General features: G+C 37.4%; 1 protein-coding gene across 1 annotated transcript in view; it reads left to right on the top strand.

Annotated features, from left to right (window-relative positions):
- LOC150099471 (transmembrane protease serine 9-like) overlaps positions 1-26,718 on the top strand; it is a 120,662-nt gene that overhangs the window by 44,760 nt on the left and 49,184 nt on the right. The window contains exons 7-10 of the mRNA XM_090404367.1: positions 951-1,173; positions 10,624-10,834; positions 11,961-12,075; positions 19,063-19,216. Of these exons, the coding sequence (XP_090260493.1) occupies positions 951-1,173; positions 10,624-10,834; positions 11,961-12,075; positions 19,063-19,216 (703 nt within the window). The remainder of the gene's footprint in view (positions 1-950; positions 1,174-10,623; positions 10,835-11,960; positions 12,076-19,062; positions 19,217-26,718) is intronic.

The raw sequence follows: 26,718 nt of genomic DNA, 5'->3' as shown, positions 1-26,718 counted from the left end.
TATCTCCCATAATGCAAAGCACATCTCCTTGCGGACATGTATGACCACCTCTTGGTCTGGCTCTCACTGACGAGACCTCAATAAATGTCTAAACCATTCTGGGTAGTGGTCCTTCCCTTAATACATAATATTATACACGTCTGCTAGGAAATGTGCTTTGCATTATGGGAGATACTGAGACAAGGAGTGATGAGAGCTTTGTCCACCTTTACCACGAGTTGTCTCACTCCTGAAGATACTTCAGGTGCAAACTTTGTTTGCTTACACTTAGATAAAGGATTAAACTAAATTTATTATAGTACTTTTGATCTTTAGATGATTTCTCTTTAAAAAAATATAATTTTTTTGTCTTAAACTTTTACAATTGACATAAAAATTATCACCATTTTGACAAGTTGACAATTATCACTTCCTGAAGGATTATTGGAAAAATTTCAAGAATTCAAGATTTTTTTATCTAACGATATAAAACTAGTCTCATAAAGGCATTCTTTGGAATAAACTGAAAACGACTGTGTGTGTGCGTTTGTGTGTGTGTGTGTGAAAAGCAGCAGAGAGAAGTGACTCCAACAGGCAACATATTCTAACTTGTCAATTTCTAAAAATTGGTTAAGAATCAACACGACCATTCAATAAATATCCTATTTATTTATTTGGAAGATCTTGCATTTTATTCATGACTAATTAAATGTTTCTTTTACTGGTCTAGCCCACCAATTCTCTCTCTCTCTCTCTCTCTCTCTCTCTCTGTCTCCTCTCTTTCTTTTCAGTTTGTTATGAATAATACTTCCATGGTTATGTATTTTAATATTCAAATTATAGCGATTCTGCACTTAAGTCGTTCTTTTATGGCTTGGATACCAGCAAGTTACAAAACATATATTTGAAAAAATAATAATAATGACGCTAAAAAATACAAAAAGAAATTTTTGTTATTTTGTTTTCTCTAGATGCTAAAAGTGTCGTTTTTGACCATAGACATGGAAGCATCAAATAATTGCCAAGATGATTATCTGAGTATTACTATGCTTGGACATCCCGATCTTAAATTCTGTGGAAAGATTGAACCGAGGCCAATAGTGATCAACAGTAGTTACGTAAACATTGAGCTTTTCACCGATTACATGGCCAGCAGTCGTGGTTTTCACATGCGGGTGGAACAGGCAACAAAAGGTAATAAAACAAAATTACTAGATAAGTAATAATAATTATTCAATTAATAATTTCAGCTTAAGATTTCTAGCATTGGGAGTGTTGTTTGAATAAATGAATACTAACACCCAGGGACTGCAAACGGACTAAATGGAAATAAAAGAAATGTTTTGATTTTGATTTTTATCTTTCCTGTTTCCCCTCTTTTTGTTTTTTATTTATTTTGAACTTTATTCGCACACGTTCCGAAATATACTTTACAATTTTTATTAACTGAATTAATTGCTAAGTTTCATTAATTTCTTTTAAGCATCACTTTTACTGTGGATAAGAGGCGGTTTGGTTCAAAGTTGTATTTCAGCGCTACCATAAAATAGAATTTGCAAATTAAATTGAAATTAATTTCAAGAAATTTTTATTTATTTAGTATGTAAATACAAGATATACGTATGTGTACATAAAAATAGAGCATCGGAAATTTTTTTTTCAATCAGCACAAAAAAAGCATAACACAAATCAAACCTGCTTTGATCCATCACTTATGAAGTCTTACGTCAAAGTGGCTAATCGGTTGTTGAGTTTAATGTTCATTTTTTATGGCTTTATTGTTTATTTTAAGTCGTGCAATCTATTCATGAAGTCAAGTTTAAAGCATGAATAAGAGCATTGTATAAAAATATAGTATTATTTATCGTCTTGAAATGGCGCCCCTCCTGATCAGGGGCCTTTGTACGGGGCAGAACCTGCATACACGCGTAGGGGGAAGCCCCGGTGTCACGGATATTATACCACCGAAGGATTCGAACACTCAGCCAGTACACTCAGAAATCCAAGGTTGCATCTGTCTAAAACTTCTTTTACACGGAGTTGTCATGCGGCCAAGAATCAGTTGTAGTTCTTCCAAGCAGTGTTGCAACAACACATCAACAAGAGAAGGATTAAAGTGGACATACATAATTTACGATAATATTCCACATGTTCAGCTGAGTTCAGATCAAGAGATTGTGCTGGATAAGATACAAGCCGAAAATCTAATGCTATCTAATAACTTTTGGTGACTTTGCCCTCTTGGAATATTCCGTCTCCTATGGGACAGAGTTGACATAATTTGCTTTACACAATCGGATAGAAATATTAAGTACCATATTGAAGTTCAATCAATAGGCGCTACATCACATTATCCTCCTCCAGCCGAAACTCTTCATATCATATCATAAAAGATCTGCCGTTGGCTTGAGTGGATCATTGTGGATTAGTAAATTGGTTCGTTGCATCAATTGCAGCTTTCTACTATTGGTCACCATCTGTAGTCCTGCAGGCGACGTTCTTGTTACTAACTGAGATAAAGATTTTCAGAATCCCACTCTCAGTGTCTTATGCGAAATGCCTCTGATTATTGGTCAGGAGGTCAGCATAACATCTGGAGTCCATTACAAAGGAAACAGTGCATCAACAGGTGCATAAACACTTCGGAAGTCTGTTGAAACCCTTGCCTTTCCCTGCGTAGTTGCTCTCCTAAATTCGGAGACTTTTAGTTCGCGTAAAACATCAGCTTCTGCTATTCATATTCTTTCTTTCTGTCGATTTTTTCCTATTGTTTCCACAAACACCTCAGAGTCTGGTAACCCACTCTGTAATCATATTTTGTGGCAGGATTGCTTGAGTGCATTGTGTAATATTTCTTCATTGTATTCTCATTATGGACGCTTCAGCAAGACGCTTTGTTGAATATAACAGACATCTTTAATTCTAGTGGTACAGTATTATGTCACACGATGCTATGCATATATTTTGTAAGCGACCATAGAGTACTTTAGAAAATATTTATGCCATTAACGGGATATATGTAGGGAGCGTATGTAATAACAGAGTGAATAGAAAGTTATAAGTTGTATGATGTATTTGAATAACCCGCTTTCTTCGAAAGAGAGACAGAGACCGACTAGTTTCTTATTAATGACGCACTTTCATGGTTACTTGCATCGGAGACAGGATTCGAGTAGACGTCATTAGAAGGGCATCGATTTACTTCATCGATATACAAGAAATATTACGAACTGTTTACAAGTCTTTCTTAAAGGATGATTCTTTTCAGTATGGAAAGAATCCCTTCAGAAGTTTCAAAGGTTTTTTTAATTTGCAAAGTATATTCGTCACAAAGTCGTCCCATTTTATCTTTCTTAGCTTATGAACTGGAAATAGTTTGACACTGATTCTTGTTATAAGCTAAATGCTCTACTGTAATTTTTTTTCTTGCTAACATGAGATAATATTACTGGAAAGTTTTGCGTTATTTTCATTTTGTTAGCTGCAACTTTATGTCTAGAAATTAAACTCTTTTTAAACGATTACTGAAGTCTTTTATGGAAGTTTACGGGTACTCCTAAACAAAATGAACATGCTATGTTATATTGATCAACATTTTTTCGCGTTTTTCAAACTCATGTTATTTTTAAAAAAGTTATAACTAGTTTCCTAGGAAGGGACCATGCAGTCATTTATTATTTTAATGTTTTTCAGGTCTGTGCAACTCTGATGAAATAGAGTGCCAAAACAGAAACTGTGTTCCCTTAAATGCCAGATGTGACGGATTAGATCAGTGTGGTGATGGAAGCGATGAAGCCGGATGTGGTGAGGAAAGTTTTCAATTTTCACACACACACACTTGAAAAATTAACATTTTCATGACATTCTCATCCCGAAAGTTAGAAAGCCTTCCGATTCTTCTGCTCTACAGGTCAAACATGGAAAATTTTAAATCCACTTCAGTTCCCAAATAAAAAGAGTGGTGGCCTCACACCGATGGAAATCAGCTTCAACATAAAGACATTCGCAAACATTCTTGACGCATGAGATTCCAACCCACAGCTATGTTGGGAAAAGAGATATAATAATTCGCCTGCCTCGTACAATTTAACCAGGCAAGCAAGTAATTCACTAATGAAATAAAAAAATACCGATGAATCTAAGCACATATTTTTAAATACTATTATTGTTAAAAGAAGATTATATTCCACATATTTACACCTGCTTTCTTACCCCCCGTGCTCCAAAACAGCTGGAATTCGTTAAGCATATCAAGAAAGAGAACCAGTTTGCTATTAATCAATAATTTACCAGAGATTTTACATTACGTCATGCTATGTTCCGTTTCCTCCCGCCCCCTACAGTATCCTATTCTATTCGCGCATACTTGAATTCTCTCCTTCACCAATTTCTTCAATACCTTGATCAGCACTTCTAAGATGCAGATCGGTCGATAATTTTGTGCATGTCTTCTATTTTCATGTTGCGATCTTACCAGAGCTAATATTCAAATTAAGCAATCTCGTTAAAGTTACTGTCAATCGTTTAACACATTATCGGAGATGATATCACATAGTTGTATCTCATCAAACTTGGCCTTCTCCTGGCTGGAAATTGCATGACTCTGCTTGCTAATTGACGGCATGGTAGCCAGCCACCTTGGCTCTATAGAGCAATCCTTTGATGCAATCACAAGATCCAACACTCTCAGTACCGTTGTACCTCCATAAATTACTTCAGGTCATTATTTCTTATTAACTGTATAAATCTCATTCAGTAGTGTGAACTATTTGCAGTACGCAACAGTAAATTAGATGAATTAAGGAATAGCATGGACGAGTCAATCAATCTATCTATCTAATACCGATTGCAAAATAATTTCCAAAGTTATAGCAAACCGAATAAAGCCAACACTGTCTGAAGTTACTGGCCAACATCAAACGTACTCTGTCCCAGGAAGATCAATACATGACAACCTCCATTTAATAAGAGATCTCATCCACAACGCAAACAGCCAACATGAAGACCTAACACTCGTCAGCCTTGATTAGGAGAAGGCTTACGACAGGGTAGAGCACGAGTACCTTTATGGAGTTCTAAAGGCATTTGGCTATGGTCCTCTCATCATTGAAACAGTGCAATTGCTTTACAGAGATGCACACTTCTGTTTAAAAACCAACAACAGGCTCACTCGCACTTTGTCATACTCTCGAGGGATCAAGCAAGGATGTCCCCTCTCAGGTCAATTATACACACTGGCCATAGAATCCTTCTTAAAAAGAATACACGACACCATCATCTCCAAACGAACCAGAGTAATAGAGCCATATCAAAAAATTACCTTATCAGCATATGCCGATGACGTCACTGTAATAGTACGAAATGAAAAAGAAATGACAGTAACCGAGGAAGCACACAGACTATATGCACAAGCCTCAGAGGCCAAATTAAATTCTGCAAAAACCACGGGCTTGTGGTCAGGCAGATGGAAGTCTAGGAATGATTCACCGATCGAATGTACCTGGTCAAGTGAAGGACAAATATACTTAGGTGTGCACCTTGGCAACACCAAAATATATAACACACTGAACTGGACACAGCTGCACAATCGTTTTAAACAGGTGCTAGGTAAATGGAACAGCATTCGTTCCATGTCTTCACTTAGACGAAGAGTACTAATAGTTAACCAGATGGCTGCGAGCGTCTTATAGCATATCCTCAAAGTACTCACACCTCCTGAAGAATTTCTCTACCACATTCAAAAGGAAATCAAACGTTTCCTCTGGAACAAAACTCACTGGATAACATACCCTCAGCTCTGCAAGCCACTCAGCATGGGAGGTCATGGCCTGATTTCCCTTGAAAACAAGATTAGATCCTTCAGGATAATCCTCCTCCTAAAGACACTTCAATGCAATCGCACTTATGTAACCACCTTCGATTACATCCCGAAATCATCAACCAGAGGACTTACACTTTCCACAATCCTCCGAATGGCCAGTCCTGCACCATCTTCTCCTAAACTACCTCATTTTTACAAAGATGCTCTACAGCGATGAGAAAACACAGGACTTCATCACACTCACAGGATCAACAGAGTCAGCTGTACTTACAGAACCACTATTTTCGAACAGAAACATCACAAGTCTCACAACGGGTCAGCCTTTTCTTTTCCCTACATGGAACTGGGCAGGAATAAGAGTCATAGGAGACCTCCTAACCCACACCCTAAAGTGGAAAGAAATCACAAGCCTACCAATGAAGAACCCCAAAACTGAAAAGCAATATCAACAGCTGCAAGCCTCAATTATAAAACCTATCCAGATATCGCTACACCTAAGGAAATCCGTATTCCTTCTAGAAACTGCTCGGGGCCAATATTTCATCTTGTACAATCTGAAGCCTCACTTCCAATTCTTCCCTCCAACTACAAGAAAATATACCACTTCCTCATGTCAGTGTCCCCATCCTCGCCCTTCTTATATTCAGCCTTAACACTCTCATCTACAAGGCTGCATATGCTACACAGTTTTCAGTGGGATCTGCCATATAAATCAAAATGTGCCAAACCAGATTCCGACATACAGTGGAGACTATGGCATAACATCTTGCCAACTCCTTCTAAGCTCTACAAATTTCAGCTAAGAGAAACGGATCTGTGTCTATTCTGTGACGTTTCAGGTACCTTGGAACACACGTATCTGACCTGTCCCGCAAACAAAATGATAATCATCTATGCCCTGAATACTGCCTCTAGCACCTCTAACTACACACACAGTCAAGAAGAATACTGGAATATAGTCCACACAGAAGAAAATAGACACAGAACATGCAATTTCTTCTTCATCTGCGCTAAGGCCGTCATCTACAGCTTCTACCTAAAACAGACAAGAAATAACCAGCACCCATCCATCACTGAAACTGCACAAACCATCATGTACATCTTGCGTCGGAAACTAAAAAGCAGGCTTTTATTGGAACTTAAGCACTTCAAAGAAACAAGGACTGTTGCGAAATTCATAGAGGAGTGGAATTCGACTGGTACTCTCCTCTGGATTGACGACGACAATGTCCTTCATCTGAAAGATAACTCAGACTGAAACTGAACTGTTAATTTTTAATTCATTTATTGCATTCTATATTGTACACCCGAAAGGAAAATGTTTCTTTCTCTAAAATATATATATACTTATATACGTATAATATATAATATGTAAATAGTCCTTGTTACCTATCGTGTAATGTTTATTTTAAGAAGTTAAATAAAAAAAATCTCTCTATCTATCACACGGATATCCGTAACTGGCGTCCAATCTCCCTAATTAATACCGATTGTAAAATAATTTCCAAAGTTATAGCAAACCGAATAAAGCCAACACTGCCTGAAGTTATTGGCCAACATCAAACTTACTCTGTCCCAGGAAGATCAATACATGATAACCTCCATTTAATAAGAGACCTCATCCACATCGCAAACAGCTAACATGAAGACCTAGCACTCGTCGGCCTTGATCAGGAGAAGGCTTTCGACAGGGTAGAGCACGAATACCTTTATGAAGTTCTAAAGGCATTTGGCTATGGTCCTCTCATCATTGAAACAGTGCAATTGCTTTACAGAGATGCACACTTCTGTTTAAAAACCAACAACAGGCTCACTCGCACTTTGTCATACTCTCGAGGGATCAAGCAAGGATGTCCCCTCTCAGGTCAATTATACACACTGGCCATAGAATCCTTCTTAAAAAGAATACACGACACCATCATCTCCAAACGAACCAGAATAATAGAACCACATCAAAAAATTACCTTATCAGCATATGCCGATGACGTCACTGTAATAGTACGAAATGAAAAAGAAATGACACTAACCGAGGAAGCACACAGACTATATGCACAAGCCTCAGGGGCCAAATTAAATTCTGCCAAAACTACGGGCTTATGGTGAGGCAGATGGAAGTCTAGAAATGATTCTCCGATCGAATGTACCTGGTCAAGCGAAGGACAAAGATACTTAGGTGTGCACCTTGGCAACACCAAAATATATAACACACTGAACTGGACACAGCTACAATCGTTTTAAACAGGTGCTAGGTAAATGGAACAGCGTTCGTTCCATGTCTTCACTTAGAGGAAGAGTACTAGTAGTTAACCAGATGGCTGCGAGTGTCTTATGGCATACCCTCAAAGTACTCACACCTCCTGAAGAATTTCTCTACCACATTCAAAAGGAAATCAAACGTTTCCTCTGGAACAAAACTCACTGGATAACATACCCTCAGCTCTGCAAGCCACTCAGCAAGGGAGGTCAAGGCCTGATTTCCCTTGAAAACAAGATTAGATCCTTCAGGATAATCCTCCTCCTAAAGACACTTCAATGCAATCACACTTATGTAACCACCTTCGATTACATCACGAAAGCATCCACCAGAGGACTTACACTTTCCACAATCCTCCGAATGGCCAGTCCTGCACCATCTTCTCCTAAACTACCTCCTTTTTACAAAGATGCTCTACAGCGATGGAAAAACACAGGACTCCATCACACACTCACAGGATCAACAGAGTCAGCTGTACTTACAGAACCACTATTTTCAAACAAAAACATCACAAGTCTCACAACTGGCCAGCCTTTTCTTTTCCCTTCATGGAACTGGGCAGGAATAAGAGTCATAGGAGACCTCCTAACCCACACCCTAAAGTAGAAAGCATTCACAAGCCTACCAATGAATAACCCGAAAACTGAAAAGCAATATCAACAGTTGCAAGCCTCCATTATAAAAGCCTATCCAGATATCGCTACACCTCAGGAAATCCGTATTCCTTCTAGAAACTGCTCGGGGCCAATATTTCATCTTGTACAATCTGAAGCCTCACTTCCAAGTTATCCCTCCAACTACAAGAAAATATACCACTTCCTCATATCAGTGTCCTCATCCTCACCATTCTTCTACAAAGGCTGCATATACCACACATTTTTCAGTGGGATCTGCCATATAAATCAAAATGTGCCAAACCAGATTCCGAAATACAGTGGAGACTATGGCATAACATCTTGCCAACTCCTTCAAAGCTCTACAAACTTAAGCTAAGAGAAACGGATCTGTGTCCATTCTGTGACGTTTCAGGCACCTTGTAACACACATATCTGACCTGCCCTGCAAACAAAGTGATAATCACCTATGCCCTGAATACCGCCTCTAGCACCTGTAACTACACACACACAGCCAAGAAGACTACTGGAATTTAGTCCACACAGAAGAAAACAGACACAGAACATGCAACTTCATCTTCATCTGCGCTAAGGCCGTCATCTACAGCTTTTACCTAAAACAGACAAGTAGTAACCAGCACCCATCCATCACTGAAACTGCACAAACCCTCATGCACATCCTCCGTCGGAAACTAAAAAGCAGGCTTCTATTGGAACTTGAGCACTTCAAAGAAACAAGAACTGTCGCGAAATTCATAGAGGAGTGGAATTCGACTGGTACTCTCCTCTGGATTGACGACGACAATGTGCTTCATCTGAATGATAACTCAGACTGAAACTGAACTGTTAATTTTGAATATTCATTTATATCTCTATTGTACACCCGAAAGGAAAATGTTTTTCTTTCTCTGTAAATATATACTTATAATATGTAAATAGTCATTGTTGCCTACCGTGTAATGTTTATTTTAACAAGTTAAATAAAAATAAAAAAAAATAAATAAATAAATTAAAAAAAAAAAAAAATATATATATATATATATATATAGCTCCGTACATGCCATTCCACGCACAACAGTGTTTAAGGTACACCAGAAATGGTTTAATATGGTACAATAACCAAACCTGAAGCCAATGGTAGTCCTTTGGATGAAAACAGCTTAGTAATGCACAAAATCAGAGGATGACAAGGATTGTGAAATTTGACTGGTTGTTACCCTTCTGTCATGTTTCACAATCGTTGCCATTCTCTGATCTTGTACATCAATAAGCTGTTATTGTTTGTTTGTTATTATAGCAAACAACTCCGAGCGCAGAGTTAGTCGCACTGTACCACGGATGTGGTACAGGAGCAGACAATTATATCGGGTTGCAATGCTGTCTCATAAGAACAAGAAGATGCGGCTTCAGTAGGCACGTGATCATCAATTTGACAGCTGACAACTGTAAAAATGTCGCCTGATCTGATGCGTCCCAGTTTGTACTACATCGTGCTGATGACAGAACCAGAAATATGGCAGCAACAACGAGAGGCTATCTACCCTTCCTGCCAAGTACTAACAGCTCAGGCTAGTGTTGCAAGGGAGAGCTAGTGAGGTGTGGGGAATATTTTCTGGCACACTCGGTTTTATTTACAAGATTAGGTGGTAATGAGCAGTTCAGAGCAGCAACGTGCCACCATCCAGTATGTAACAATTAGCGCCGCCATTGTGAGACATTGATGAATTTTTGTACAGAAGGGAGTTCATGGCAACAGCATAAATGCTGGTGTTCTGTTGTCTTCTGAATACACTTCAGAAACTCATGAAATTAGATGAGTTGGTCCAGAAAGTCTTAGTAATACTGACGAAAAGCTGATTTATGATGAATAATTTTAGTTATTTAGCAACTATACTATAGCAATTCTATTTTTAGTGAGAAAGCCACATCTATATTTGTTTTTTTTTTCTTCACAGGAGGACCGCTGCCACAGACACAATGTGGAGTTCCAGAGATACAACCAGATGCCGGCTGGGATCGTGTTGTCGGTGGAGAAGAGGCAATATATGGTAGCCTGCCTTGGCAAGTAGAACTTCAGCACAGTAGGATTGAACCGAATGGCCACCAGTGCGGAGGAACTTTAGTGAATGCCCAATGGGTGGTTTCAGCTGCTCACTGTTTTCATGGGTAAGTAATGTGTTGGCGTGAAACAGATTCTTACTAGATATGAAGTATATTTAATTTAATTATTAAATTAAATAAAATTCATATATCATATAGTTTTCAGTAAGATTTTATATAAAATCTTTTTTTTTTCACAAATACGATTTAAAATGTAATACAAAAATAATGTTCTAAAAACGTTTCGCTTAACTTTCATGGGTCGACTACTATTGATTCATAAGTATTATAAACACGCTTCATATTCGTGTTTATAATACTTACAACAATTGAAATACTTTAAAAATTTGTTCTAAATTTTATTTTACTATTTCACAAGAACCATTGGCTATTTACTGATGCTTCTATAATCAAAAGTGTGAAAAACGAAAGTTTGTTTTTCAAACTTTCTTCCACCCCTTTTTAGCAGACCTGGTAGTGTAAGTGTGGGTACAAACGATTTTCTTTAGGCGTGAGACCACTATTACATTTTTGGATGCCTGAAACAGCTTGAAAATGTTCCATGTTTACTCTCTAGAGCAGGCTTTCCAGATTATGTAAAAATTAAATACAATAATAAAAAAATTCCTAGCCTGTCCATGGTATTGTAGTAATGTTTCTAACATTTTGTGGGTAGGAGGCACATAAAAAATACAACTATCGGTAAAAGATATGCTATACTTATTAGTAGCTAATGTGCAATATGGAAAACCTCTAGTAAAACGAGACCCACAAAATTTGAGTGGAATTCAAATTCGGAATCAGATTACGTTGATCCTTTTTTAAGTAGTGTTTTACTTAAAACAGATCACTAAGACGAGTCTAATCCTCATTTAAGAATTTGGAATCAGTGGTTAAATTCAGCCGGGGTTCTCCGGTGTTCGGCCCTGGAACATTTTTATGTTTCATTTGTTAAGCTGTTATGTGTCGAGTTATCTGGCCCTGACGAAGTCATCCGTTAGCATGGCGAAACTGGTAGGCTAACAGTTTTTGTATCAAATTTCAGACCTATTAAACTCAATTTTTATGTCTTCTTATGTAATTGTGATTGTCATTACGAATTTATTCATTTTAAAGAGAAAAGTGCCTAAATTTCCATAATAGTCTAAATAACGTTGCTGTAGGTCGATAATACTTTTTTTTTCTTTCCCAGGTTGTCCAATGAAACAGATTGGAGACTACATTTTGGGAAGCACCACAAATTCTTCATGGATGAACATGAACAAATTCGTCTCGTTGAAAAAATTATCACTTACCCTGAAAATCAGGTGTGTTTATATTAATAATTTAGATGGAATTATTTTAGGCCTGGAGAGGAGTGATATTACATTCATTTGAAAGAAACGTCAAATATTACTTTCTTGAAAGATCTCCTCGGTTTCGTGCATACCAAAAGTAGTAGCTATTTTAGAATATTAAAATATATAAATATTTCTAGAGCTTCTGCAGCTCAGTTGATGTGACGTTTGCCCATCCACGATGCTTGGCAGAACTAAAGAAGACACGAGTTCAAATCTAGTTGGCGACTAGAGGAAATTTTTCTAACACTTGTTGTGACCAGATCCCGAGTTAGTCGATCTCTGACACGGGAAAGTGGTTTTTTCTCGCGAAAAAACTCCGTTTTTCGTGCCGTAAACTCAAGAAAATCAACCATAAACCCACACTATTTTCAGACATAAACTTTTTTTTTCATTAAAATAAGGAGCCAAAAGGCCACTTCGGTGATGTAAAATTATACAAATTAAGTGGATATTAAACCCAACATAATTTCATAGCCGAATACAGAAACTATAAAGTTTCGTGCGAAAATTCACCAGAGAGCTTGCGGGAATACACCCGCCGCCATACTATGAGCGTAGCTGAACTGAATAGGAAGCACGGACGCTAAAAGCGCGCTTATGTTTGCCACCTATTAGTCCATTTTGATAAGGTTTCACTGACCTGACAGCTGTTTCAAACTCACTGGTTTTCGTCAGAGATCCTGTATAAGTAAAGGTCTCTCTAAAAATTAGGCGGCGATTCCTTGGACCACTCCCTATGAGTGACCGAAAGATCGTCCAACTCAGCGTTGGTTCCACTCAGTGACCCCATCACTGAGAAGTACCTCTCATATTCCAGGGAAAAGCACCCACCGACACGGACCACGCCGGAAAGCACCCTCCCTGGTGACTCAAAATGCTCTCTCAGGCAAGGTTTAACTGCTTGGCTGTTGCTGTTACCCTTGGAGGAGAGGTAATGGATGGCAGTGCTGTACCCCCTGAAGTTAACTGAGGCTGGGCTGTTGCTGTTACTCCTCAGATGAGACATGAGCGGTTCTGCTCGGTGGTGGGGTGAGCCTGTCAACGAGTGGAACCAACGCCGAGTTAGACGATCTTTCGGTCACTCGTTTTGAGTGATCTGTGGGGATCGCCTAATTTTTAGAGATACCTTTACTTTAAACAGTATCTCTGACGAAAACCAATAAGTTTGAAACAGCTGTCCGGTCATTGAAACCTTATCAAAATGTACCAATAGGAGGCTAACATACGGGAGCTTTTAGTCTCCGTGCTTCCTATTTGGTTTGGCTAGAGCAACTCGCAGTATGGCGGCGAGTGTATTCCCGCAACCCTCTGGTCAATTTCCTCCCCAAATCTTTATAATTTCTGTATTCAGCTATGAAATGATGTTGGATTTAATATCATTTCATAGCCGAGTACTAAGGAACTCGAGTTCCTTAGTACTGAGAATTTTGCTCTCTTAGATTTCTTCTGGAATTTTGCTCCCGGTGAAGGGGGTTGGATTTCGGGGAGGGGGGGTTTCCTGAGAGAGAGAGAAAGCATTTTCAGTCTCCGGGGAGGGTGCTTTCTGGCATTTCCCGTGTGGGGCTGTATCGGTGGGTGCTTTTCCCCTGGAGTATGAGCAGTTCTGCTAAGTAGCAGGGTGAGCCTGTCACTGAGTGGAACCAACACTGAGTTGGACGATCATTAGGTCACTCGATTTAAGTGGTCTGGGGGATCGCCTAATTTTTAGAGAGACCTTTACATTAAACAGGAGCTCTGAAGAAAACCAATGAGTTTGAAATAGCTGTCAGGTCAGTGAAACTTTATCAAAATGGACCAATAGGAGACATGAAAAATATTGTGGTTTAGGGATCACGAGGTGGCGGCACTTGTTGAGCCGCCTCTTCACTGTGTGCCACATAATTAGTGATCTTGGTCAGCTATCTCTGATTGGATACCAGTGGAGATTGAACTGCCCGCTTAGTCTGCAAAAGTTAGGGCTAAAACGGCCTCGCCTACTCCCTATACGGGAATTAGGTGATTTATGAATTTCGTGTTTCTGATTTATGAATTGATGAGCATCATTGTGTTCGTGTAGTTGCGGTTTGTTGTAGTTGGTGATACGGTTGGTGGAGACGGAGAGTTGTAAGGTAGGTGCCTTCCCTCGATGAGTCTTTGAACTGCTTGGAGGTGTCACATAATAATTTTTCCTATTTATTTATTATTTTTTTATTGTTCTGTCAAATATTTGATCTATTTGAGAGAAACAATGATCATCTATTCAGTATATTATTTTATAAGGTTCAGCACTTTGTGCTACATATAATGAGATTTCAATAGTATTCATCATTTAAATAGTTATCATTTAAATGATGATAACATATTTTTTTAAAAATAACAATCACAGTAATCATTTACAATTATATTGTTCAGAGTTACATAAGTTATATAATATTATATGTTGTAGGTTGCTATTTTTTTTCAAAGTTAGAAAAGGTGTGGTTATACAACAGTACTTACACATATGCAATCAAAATATTATATTTCCTAATTCTCACAAACATACTGTGTAAACTCATTATTTACATTATTTAAAAATTTTATTTTATTTTTTTACATTACATACATTTGTTACAGTTATTACATACATTACATACATTTGATTACATATGATGGATGACAAGTTATTTCTCAGCTTTCATCCTCGAAGATTATTTGTGAGCTTATCTGAGGATGACACCAGTTGGTTATTATTTATTTGTTTGTTTGCTGTGTTGGGAAGCTACGAGATCTATGATTGAGAAATTCGCGCGCGCGCGCGCGCGCACACACACACGCACACATGTACATACATACAATAATTTGGAATATATTGATGCCTCGCTGAACTGGAAGCCTGAACGAATATATTGTGTTTCATTAAGTTTGAATGGTATTTTGTTTTGGGTGCGTGTTTCTTGTTCGTAGTATGTCCTTAGAGCTCTTTTCAGGCTATTGTAGTTTGTAAGGTTTCTGTATTCTTTTAACTTCTACATCTGGGATGTAGAAGTTTTGCGTGGCCTTTCCATAGTGATTATTGTATTTATATGTGATATAATTAGTAGTCTGAGGTCTTGTTATACGGTATGTATTTCTGACTGTCCTGTAGTTGGCATCGAAATAATGTTTTAGCAAAGCTTAATAGTGACATCAATGTTTTGCTGTCAGTATTTTGTGTTCTGACATTGCAGTGTTTATAAAGTAGTTGTTGTCTCTTTGTTCCCAAAAGATCAGTTTTAACATTTTGTACTGTAATGACATTAATTTACATAGTTTGAAGGGTGCACAGAAAGCAAACGTTGTTACAGCGTATCTTAGTATATTTTGAATAGTGCTTTGTATATTAGTGTTTTTAGGCGTATGGGAATTATACCTGTAGAGTTTGCCACTTGTTGTTCGGAGTTTGTTGAGTAGATGGTTTATGTGGCTATTCCAGTTCATATCTGCATCGAGGTAAATTTCAAGGTATCGTATTGTTTCAGTGGATTTCTGAATATCATTAATTTTATCTTATCTGAGTTTAGGTGTATGGAGTTTTTTGTGAGCCACTCTGTGATCAGATTTATGTCATGTTGCATATTTGCTTGGGCTATGCTTGCGTTATTATGGATGGATATTATCGCTGTATCGTCTGCGTATTGGAGTATCTTACATTTGAGGGGTAGCTGATTAATATCGTGCGTGTAAATGTTGTATAGAGCTGGGGCACTTCACAGGTTTCTGTATTCAAAAGGTTTCTGTATACAGAAACCTGTGGCACTGGTATAGTTCGCCCACCATTTCTAGATCCCTTCTTGGCTTGGTGCCAAGAATGGGTCGATTCATGCTGAAGGGGAGAAAGAAATGAAGGATGTACGAATTGGTCGCCAACATGCGAAATCACGTGCTTTCTTGTCTGTCGTTGTACTAGCTTGACTTTTGTTGTTCGCTTTTTGCATTATTTTTTTATTATTAATTTGTATGATGGATCCAGTACAGTCAACAATTCTATTGTTACACGTTTCAGTAGCTCTTGCAAAAGAATATTGAATAATGTGCTGACATTCTGCGAAAAAGAATCGTCAGAAGGCCATCTTCTTGTTCCCCTTTCTCAAATCATAAAACGTGCAAGTGCAATTGCAGGCGTATCGGGGTCGACTGTTAAAAGAATTCGTAGGGAATCAAAAGGTGAAGGTATGCCAAAATTTAAATCTCCTAAAAAAAGCGCCAGAGAAAGAAAACCATCGAAACCGTAGCTTTGAATGATTTTGATGTAGACGTTATAAGAAGAACTATTCACGAATTTTACGTGGTCGAGAAAAGAGTGCCAACTGTTCCGAAATTGATTCCTGTGATTAATGAAAAAATTAATTTTCCTTGGAAAAGAGAAACTTTAAGGAAAATACTTCATGAAATCGGATTTTGTTTTAAAAAGTCCCAGAATAAAAGGAAACTTATCATGGAGCGAAGTGACATTGTTTTATGTAGAACGCAGTATTTGCACGTATTAACACTCTACGTACATTTTTACAACTGTTATACAAGCAAAATAGTTACACTTTAAAAACAGCAATGTTCGTAAAAGAAAAGCTAAATTTTCCGACCTGTAATAATAAACAAACTCAGTTTGTTTATTATTACATCCCAGAAGACAGACTGATTACTCTATTATCGGAATGGATTCTCCTTTTTCTGACATGCGCAGAAGTATCGAGGGACCTCAAATCGGTGGGCGAACTATAGCTCTCTACTTCAGTTTGACCGGATACGTGTGATATGCTTTATATTTTGGAGGTAGTTTGTAAATCACTTGTGCAGAGGCCCGTCTATTCCAACATGCCTCATCTTTTCTAACAAGGTTTGATGTGTAACAAGGTTTGGAGTGTATCAAATGCTTTAGTTAGATCAATAAAGACTACCATGGCAAATTTGTTTTTGCCTAAGGCGGTATTAATTACATCTGTAAAGTCTTCCAAGAGAGATGTTGTTCCGTTATTTTTATGAAAACCATATTGTGTTTTGATAATAATATGAAAGGTCTCTGTATATGCTGTGAGTTTCTTCAGTACGATCCGCTCCATAATTTGATTGATAATTGGTAATGTGGGTATGGGTCTGTAATTGCTGATTAAATTTATTTTTCCATATTTGTATATGGGTGTGATTATGGCGGTCCTTAGCATACTTGGTATCTGTCCTGTTTTAAATATTTTGTATATTAATGTTAGTAGGATAGGACCTAAGCTAGTTGCATGTTGATTGATATCCTTAGGTCTTATACCATCAATTCCTTGGCCTTTTTTTTTTGGTTTGATTTGATGTATTACAGAGAGAAGTTCTGCTTCCTTTATGGTTGGGAACCATAATGTCTGTTTTTATTGTGGTCCAAGGGGAGGATCACGTTTTGTGATTTGGGTGAATATTTCTGTGCAGATCTTTATGGAGTCTGCAAAGTATATTGGTTAAAGGCATTTGCTAGGTGCGTCTTTCATGAAGCTGTATTTTATGGTTTCGGAGGCAGTGGTGTTGGCAGCACAATCTAGCATCTCGTTGATCAGATGCCAGCAGGATTGTTTCATTTTTCTTGTGCCGAGGTTAATTTGTCTCTGTAGTAGTTTCTTTTTGCATTTCTTATTTGTGTTGTAAGACGATTCCTTGTTATCTTATATTTGGTTTTTAAAGCTGTGTTATTTGGATATCGCTTTAATTCTTTCCATAAAGCATCCTTTCTGAGTATTTATAGGATTACATTTTGTGTTATCCAAGGATTTTGGGTTGTGTTTGAGCGAATTCTGATTTTCTTTGCAACTTTCTTATATATATTCTCCAGTGTGAGTTTAATGTTGTTGTATAAGATATCTTCTGAATCTGATGCCATGTGTTCCCAGAGAATAATAGAACAACAATAGACTACTTCTTCGTCTATTATTGTTTTGTGTTGCTTTTCTTCTGTGTGGCATCGCATGGATATTGTCTTAAGGGTGCAGGTTTAGAGCCGTGAAGTAATGATCTGCTACTTTGCACTGTATGACTGATGCAGTGTAACTGTTTGGTGGTGCCCGCACGTTTATATATTCTAGGCAGGAAGCAGTGATAGTATTTCAGAATATTTCTTCTCTAATACATGATGTTATTGTTGGTATTAGATTATACTTGGATAGCGTGTCTAGGTATTGAACAGTGTTGTTCTGGTTTTTGTTTGAAATATTTATGTTTATGTCCCCGATTATCATTCGGTATTCGATTGAGCATATTTCTTGGCATGAAAGCCAGCAATTGAGTTCGTGTGAGAATTTTATCATGTTTACGTTTGGTGGCCTGTAAATTGCATTAGTATTATGGGATGCTGTCTATTGGTGATATTAGTGATTTCGAGGCAAAGGATTTCAGCATGCTCAAATTGATAGGTCGTTTCTTTTGCTATTAATTTTTGTTTGATAAATATTAATATTCCACCCCCTCTTTTTGTTTGGCGGCAAGATCTATGTTGTTGGAAGCCTGGAATTTGGAAAGCAGTCGCTTCGTCATTAGTTATAGATACTTCTGAAAGAATCAATATATCAATAATAATAATTCCCCCTAGTAATAATAATTTATTTCCCTATACGTCGTTTTGAATAATAATAATAATAATAATAATAATAATAATAATAATAATAATAATAATAATAATAATAATAATAATAATAATAATAATAACTTTACCTCAATAACAGAAATTCTTAAATTTCGTAATTATGTAGTCCTCATAGGTTTTGAGGTTACAATAAAGCATTTTAAAAATATTCATTGGAAAGTAAAAATATCAGTCACAGTTGTTAAGTTATCAGTATTAGTTAAAGATAATAGTTCTTTTATTACTTTAGAGAGAAGAGTTAGAGAGATTTAAACAGTATAGTTGTTTTATTTTATACATTTGAAAAATATTTACTGTTGGCACTTACGATTGTCACATTATTATTATTTTATTTTTTTAAGACTCGTTATGATGAGAGTAATGATTTAGCACTTGTGAAACTTAATGCACCTGTAAGATTTACAAGTTTTGTCAAGCCTGCTTGCCTTCCACCTCAAGGATCCATTCTACCAGAAGGGAAGAAGTGTATAGCATCTGGCTGGGGACACACAAGGGGTAAGTAAAATCAATACATGCAGTGCTCACTTGTAAATATATACTATCCTTTCCAGGAATGAATGGCTATGGCGGGGGACGGAGAGGATGATCCGCCAGGGCAGCACTTTTCACGTGATACACAATTTTATTTTTCGATGATTCTTTTATTTATGTTAAATTAGTAATTTTTGTTACTTAATTAATAATTAGTTTTTATCGACTATACTTACAACTAAAATAAACATAAACATAATGTTTTAATTTATTTCCCTATACGTCGTTTCGACTTTTTGTAGTATTTTTGGTGTGTATTGAGAGGTGCGGCAAAATTAGGAATCACTCCTAACGACAAAAGCTCAAGCTTCGTCACTGCCTTTGCTCAACTCTTTCAAAAGATCTTTCAAGATATTTTGAAAGATCTAGAGCTGGAAATAAGAAGTAGAAGGGAGTGAAACATCATTTTTACCTATATCGCGGTTTCTGTTGTTGTTTTTTTTAAAAACAAAAAAGAGAAAAAATAGTAATTATATTTTCAATATCAGAACAATGAGATGCGTGAAAACAGAAATTTTATGGCTTTTATCTAGATAAAGTGACTAAATTTTACCGAATTTCAATAAAAGTTAATATTGACAATTTCCATGTGGCATGAAACATGAATTTTATACCAGATGATCAGGTTATCAGAGGTGGCTTGAAAAAGTGGTGTCTAGAGCAGGGTTTCTAGATTATGTTAAAAAAGAGTAACAAAAAAAATTAAAAAATTATAAAATTAATACAAACAGAAAACCAAAATTCTTACCTCACTGACATTATCTACATATTATAGATTTACAATCCTTTGTAAGCATAATAAATAATAAATATAAACGAGATGATTTTAATATTATGTCTGTAGGTTCGAATCCCGCTGTGGATATGAATGTTTGTGATTATCTGTGAAAATACTAATGGTGGTGGTGGTGGACAGAAGATGGCGTTGGTGTAGAATTTCCTCTTATTGGAATACAGAAGTGAATTCCAATAAGAGGCAATTCTGGATTTCCAATAAGGTTTGAAAGTGATCTCAGTCACATTGGGCAATTTAATTTACCTATGCCCATGGCAGTATTCAAATAAGCATTCTGTTGGTTGGGAGGTGGATACAGTAACCACTTGGCCAACAGGATGTTAACACAACCGGCCTGATTGGCCGAGTGGATAGCGTATCCACTCTCCAGTCAAAAGGCTGCGGGTTCAAATCCCACCGTGGGCATTGATGTTTGTAATTGCCTGTGGAAATACCAGTGGTGGGTGGCAGTAGATGGCGATGGTGGAGTTGTGTGGTTAGGTGATGATTGCGGTTCCCTGTAGATGGTGGATTGGGTGGTAGATACGTTGTTAAGTGAGTGTCCTCCCTCGATGAGTCTTTGGATTCATTTAGACTGATTCTGAAATATTTCCTTCCTAATGACAGGAGAAAAAATTTCACTTACATGCATAAATCAAAGATGCTCTTACAAGGTGATATATTTTTAACAAACTAGATATCCTTTCAAATAAACATTTCCTTCCTTTTGTCTCTCCCCCCCAAAACAACAACAACAACAACAACAGATTAAAGAACACAAAATGGAAAATTGATTTTAAGGCAATTCAATTCTATGTAAAAATTACATGAACCCGGTTTTTCTTAGGAGCACAGTGACAAGCAGTGCAACACATTATAAAGGAAAGGGGATTAATATAATACTGGAAACTAGGCACGTTTTCAATTTAATCAGTATAGAGCATCCAAGCTCAACTACCTAAGAAAGACTGTAAAATATGTAGTACATTGCTACTATGAAGGGCTGAAAAGTTCTGATAAAAGTTAAGGAGAGGTGATATGATTCAGACTTTTAAACTGTTGAAAGGTTTTGGGGTTGACAGTGGGGAGTTCTTTACTTGGTGGAACAGGGGGAGGGAGCGAGGACAAGGGGCCCTCTCTGGAAAATAACAAAATGAAGCTGTGAAGAGTGGTTTCTTCACGCTGATGGTGGTTGAACCGTGAAATGCATTGCCTGATCGAGTGACGAGAGCACGTACGGTTAGTGAGTTCAAAGAGCGGTATGTAGACTTTGTGTTTTCTAGGAAGAACCTCCCACGACGAGTCTTTTGACTCCGTGGAGGTCTGAACAATAATAATAATAATAATAATAATAATAATAATAATAATAATAATAAACACCAAGAACAAAAATGATATTGAAGCAACTGAAATAACACAAGAAAAGACATATCTTAAAAACCTTTAACCTCCATGTTTCATCAAATTGTAATAATTTGTTCCTTTTAAAATATATATGAAGACATGTCAGAGGTTTTGAAGAAATTCGAAGACACAGAGGTGCGGGCCGTCATCAGCTTTTGCGTGCTGCAAGAAAAGTTCGCAACTGAGAATCACCGAACTTTATGTGAGACTTTAGGGGACTATGCTCCAGCATATCCACCAGTTGTTACATGGGTGACCAAATTTAAAACTGGGAATCCTGAAACAACCCATTCCAGGTCAAGAAAACTTCCGCAGTGATCACATCTGAAAACATTGATGCAGAGCATTCCATGATCCTCGATGATAGACGAATACCAGCTAAAAACATTGCAAAGACTCTGAGGATACCCAGGGGACGAATTGGAGCCATTATTCATGAACATCTGGACATGCAGAAGCTCAGTAAACTGGGTGCTCAAATGTTTGAAAGCGGATCAAAAGAGAGACCGTGGTGCTATGATCTCATGGATTTTGGGTGATTTTGAAAAATCAGGCAAATCTTTTGGCTTGTATCGTGACGTTTTCATCACTATGACACAGAGACCAATGGAGTGGAGACACAAAGTTTCTCCAAGGCCAAAGACGTTCCAAATCCAAAAATCAGCAGGGAAGACTCTTTTGGGGTATAGATGAGGTACCTTACCAGATACCTCAAAAAAGGTGAAACTCTTACAGCAGCAATTCATTCAACAGTTCTGAAGGAAATGAAGAAGGTACTGAAAGAAAAACACTGTGGAAACGAAGCAGAGGCGCGTTACTTTTGCATGACAGTACACCCATTCACACTACTCATGAAAACCAATACGACAATACACAACTGGTGATGTCAATGTCTCTCTCATCCACCCTATTTGCCAGCCCTAGCCCCAGGTAACTATTTCCTATTCCCAAATTGAAATAAATACTTAAAAGGAACAATGTCGAACAAAAGTTACGTGGTGATACCTCAATTCCATCATGGTGAGTATCACAACTTATCAGCACGTGATCATACTGCTGGACTATCGATTTTTCCCCTTATTCTTTTTTAATGACTTCTGTACCTTTTTGTATGTTTTTTTTCCCATTTCCTTCTTTGTTTCATTATCTGGAAACTCTGCTCTTAGAGACCAAAGATGTAACTTTTTAAGCCACTTTTGGATTTCAATAAGGTTTGAAAGTGATCTCAGTCACATTGGGCAATTAAATTCACCTATGCCCATAGCAGGATTCAAATAAGTACTCTGTTGGTTGGGAAGTGGATACAGTAACCACTTGGGCAACAGTATGTTAACATAACCGAACTAGTTGGCAGAGTGGATAGCGTATCCGCTCTCCAGCCAAAAGGCTGCTTGGTTAGAATCCCGCCGTGGGCATGGATGCTTGTGATTGTCTGTGGAAATACCAGTGTTGGTCGGCGGTAGAAGACGTTGGTGTAGTTGTGTGGTCAGTTGGTGTTTGAATGTTGGAGATGGAGTTGTAGAGCAGGTGAACTCCCTCGATGAGTCCTTGGACTCCCTGGAAGTGTCAAATAATAATATTTTTGCGCCTGATTGGCCGAGTGGTTAGCGTATCCGCTCTCCAACCAAAAGGCTGCGGGTTCGAATCCCGCCGTGGGTATGGATGTTTTTCTGTGAAAATACTAGTGGTGGTGGGCGGTAGATGGCGTTTTTGTGATTGCGGTTTGTTTTAGTGGGTGGATTGAGTGGTGGTGATGGAGTTCTAGAGTAAGTGCTCTCCCTCGATGAGTCTTTGAACTCCCTGGAGGTGTCACGTAATAATAATAATAATAATAATAATAATAATAATAATAATAATAATAATAATAATAATAATAATCACTCAGGTTATAGGGTTGTATTGAATATCCTGTAATCCATCAGTTCCTCAGTTTTCTATGGTGACAGTCAGTGGCACACCCAGGGGGGGATAAGGGGGTCTGGGTCCCCCCAAAAAAGGAAAATTAAAAACAAAAACGCTAGAAAAATTTCCAAAAGTCTTTTCCTAATTGGAATTATTTTTTTATTCATGTTGTGTCGTGTCTTCTATTTCTATACTACTTATGAATTAGTGGTCACATAAAGTGAAAATACCCTACAGCTCTCGGTAATCATGGCTGCTGTGAACGCAAGGCGAACGAGATGGGCCACAGGAGATCACGGGTTTCATGTATTGGCGATCCTGTAGATGCTTAGTCATAGGTCGTATGCAATGCATAGTGTGTGTTCTCAAATCTTCTACTAAACTCGCCCCCCCGCAAGATGAAATCTTGAGTGGTCGTTGGTCGTCCTTCCCCCCCCCCCATCCAAGATTAAACACTGACTTCGCCTCTGGTGACAGTTAAATGTATTTACATCAGTGTGATCCCTGATTAAATATGTACAGATTATATATAAGATAGAAGTGACCTTTATGTCACAACGCAAATTTAAATTACAGTTTAAACTGCAGAATTACGTCGTAGTGTATTAAACTAAAAAACACTTATTGAAGAATATCATACATAAAATAGAGCAATGTTCTGAGAAAGTAGAAGGTTAGCTGCAATTTAGCAGCAGCTATTTCAGTAATGAAATTTTATTAGATATAGCTGGCTGCTATCATAGTACTATAATATTAACGATGATACCAACGATGATATTATAGAACAGATTAATACATTCGAATATCTAGGCTACCACTTATCTTATGAAAGAGAGAAAAATATAGAACATAAAATAACTAATTGTATACGAATAAGAAAAACTATCAATCAAATATTCAATCCAAATTTAATAACCAAGAAAACAAGAATAAGAATCCATAGCTAAATAGAAAGACCTATAGTAACACATGGTTCAGAAGCCTGGACTCAAGCAGATAGAAAAAGACTGATAAGTTCTGGGAGATTCATGCTCAAAACAGCTGTATATAATAAACTGGACTTCAAAGAAATAGCAATATCTTAAACGAACTTGAGGTGCTATCTGTTTTAGACTACATCAATCTTTACACGAGGGTGGTCTGAAAAGTTCTTGGCCTCGACCATAGCTGGGAACACTAACGTCACGATTATTATTTTTTTTTTTTGTAAGGTGTTACATCTATCATAAGTATCCATGTGAAATTGTAAGTATCCGCACTCTCCCTCGATGAGACTTTGGACTCCCTGGAGGTGTCACATAATAATAAAAATATAAAAAGTAGTTTGTTTTATACAGCTGTCTGAAGCAAAAATGTTGTCTGTATCCTTTGAAATGGATAAAATTGATCATCGTGCGGTTATAAAATTCTTTGTGAAAGAAGGTTTAACACCAAACGAAATTCCTTTGATGTTCATAAAAGTTTATGGGCTCTCTTCTCCTTCCTTTTCGACACTTAAGAAATGGGCAGCCGAGTTTAAACGTGGCCCTACCAGCCCTTGAAGATGATCCACGCGAAGAACGTCCAAAAAGTGTAACAACACTAGAAATCATTGATCAAGTGCACGATATGGTATTGGATGACCGGCGAATAGAAGCGCGTGAAATTGCTGAGACTATAGGCATTTATAAAGAACATGTAGGATATTTTTGCATGAAGAATTGCAAATGAAAAGCTTTGCCAAGATGGGTGCAGCGCTTGCTTATAGCAGATCAAAAACGCACTCGCATGAAAATCTCTGAACAGTGCTTGGAGCGTTTTAACAAGAATAAAACTGATTTTGTGTGTCGATTTATTAGTATGGATGAAACGTGGATTCACCGTTACACATCAGAATCCAAACAGCAGTCAAAACAGTGGACAGAAGCCGGTTGTTCAGCTCCAAAGAAGACAAAGTCGGTTCCATCAGCGTTTTGGGATGCTAAAAACATTTTGTTTATTAATTATCTTAAAAAGGTTAAAACAATAACCAGGGAATATTATTCCGATCTTTTAACCAGACTAGTTAAAACAAGATGAAAAAAATTTGAGAAAAGACCCAGCTTTCAGAAGAAAAAAATGATCTTTCATCAGGACAATGCACCTGCCCACAATAGCATTTTGACAATGGGAAAATTAAGGGATCTGCACTATGAATTGTTGGAACATCCACCCTATTCCCCAGATTTGGTTGCCTCTGACTTCTGTCTCTTCCTAAAACTAAAACTCTTCCTCGCTGGTCAGCGTTTTACTTCGAATCAAGACGTGCTTGCAACTGTAGAGGGATATTTTGCAGATCTTACTGAGAACCACTACTTGGATGGTTGTGTGGATATTACCTCTACAGTACATCATTTGACCCATTCTCAACAATTAAAAACAAGGTTACCCAAGTTACAATTACCACAATGCCGATAATTTCCTGCTTTCTCAGCACTTGATTCATTTTTGTTTCTTCTTTTTTTTTTTTTAAACATACATATTTTTTAATGGGATATCGCTTATTTAGAAAAGTAAGCCACATGCTAAGAAAGGAAATGCTTTACAAATCATTTGAATGATGCAACTTATGCCTGTGGCATTTTCACCCATTTTGTATAATTTGATAAAATTCTCAAGGGACCTAAATCTAGGTCAAAATAATATACTGAAATGGGTCAAATGATGTACTGCAGAGATAATATCCGCACAACCTCCCTTTTACTTGCTAGGCTGAAGTTTTTCAGAGAACCATTATATCAGTAATAACCATACTCCAACAGTTTTATTTATTTTTATATAATCTGACCCATGCATGAAATGAAGTCCTTCCTCTCTCGTTCAAACCAAAATCTCCAGCTATCATCCAAGCCATAGCTCTTGATCTACATGTAGATCAATAACCTTGACTTGAATGGTGGTATGCTATGTGGTGCAAGACCTACATGTAGCATATTAGTGCATTGTGTGAGCAAGAGTGGTAAGAAGAAAGGAGGACTCTGTTCACATTTTTTTTCCCGAACAGCTGAAGGTTGTATTTTTGGGGGAAGGCAGAATGGAAGAGTCAGTTCCACAGCACAAAAGTAAATGGAATGAAAGAGGAAGCAGAGAAGTTGGTCTGTTGTAAGCTGCAATATAAGCATCATGAACAGCTAGAGTTCTAGTTTTGAGCCACTCACAGTTAGCTAAGATTTTTTTCTTATACTGTTTTGGTACACTTTTTCAAGAACCATGGCTTGGTTGGTGGCTGGAGATTATGGATTGAACGAGGGATGAAGTACTTCATTTCTATGTGGATAATTTTTATTACTTGGTCTGGGAAGGAATTTAAATCAATAAAATTAAAGCAGTAGTCAGACCATGGAAAGAAGTAGCAACAGTAAAACAA

This window comes from Typopeltis vanoorti, chromosome 14 (assembly GCF_054136105.1).
Source record: "Typopeltis vanoorti isolate ZY-2024b chromosome 14, IOZ_Tvanoo_1.0, whole genome shotgun sequence".
Taxonomy (NCBI): Eukaryota; Metazoa; Arthropoda; class Arachnida; order Uropygi; family Thelyphonidae; genus Typopeltis; species Typopeltis vanoorti.
Note: the sequence above shows the minus strand (reverse complement) of the source record. Positions and strands in the feature narration are given on the sequence as shown.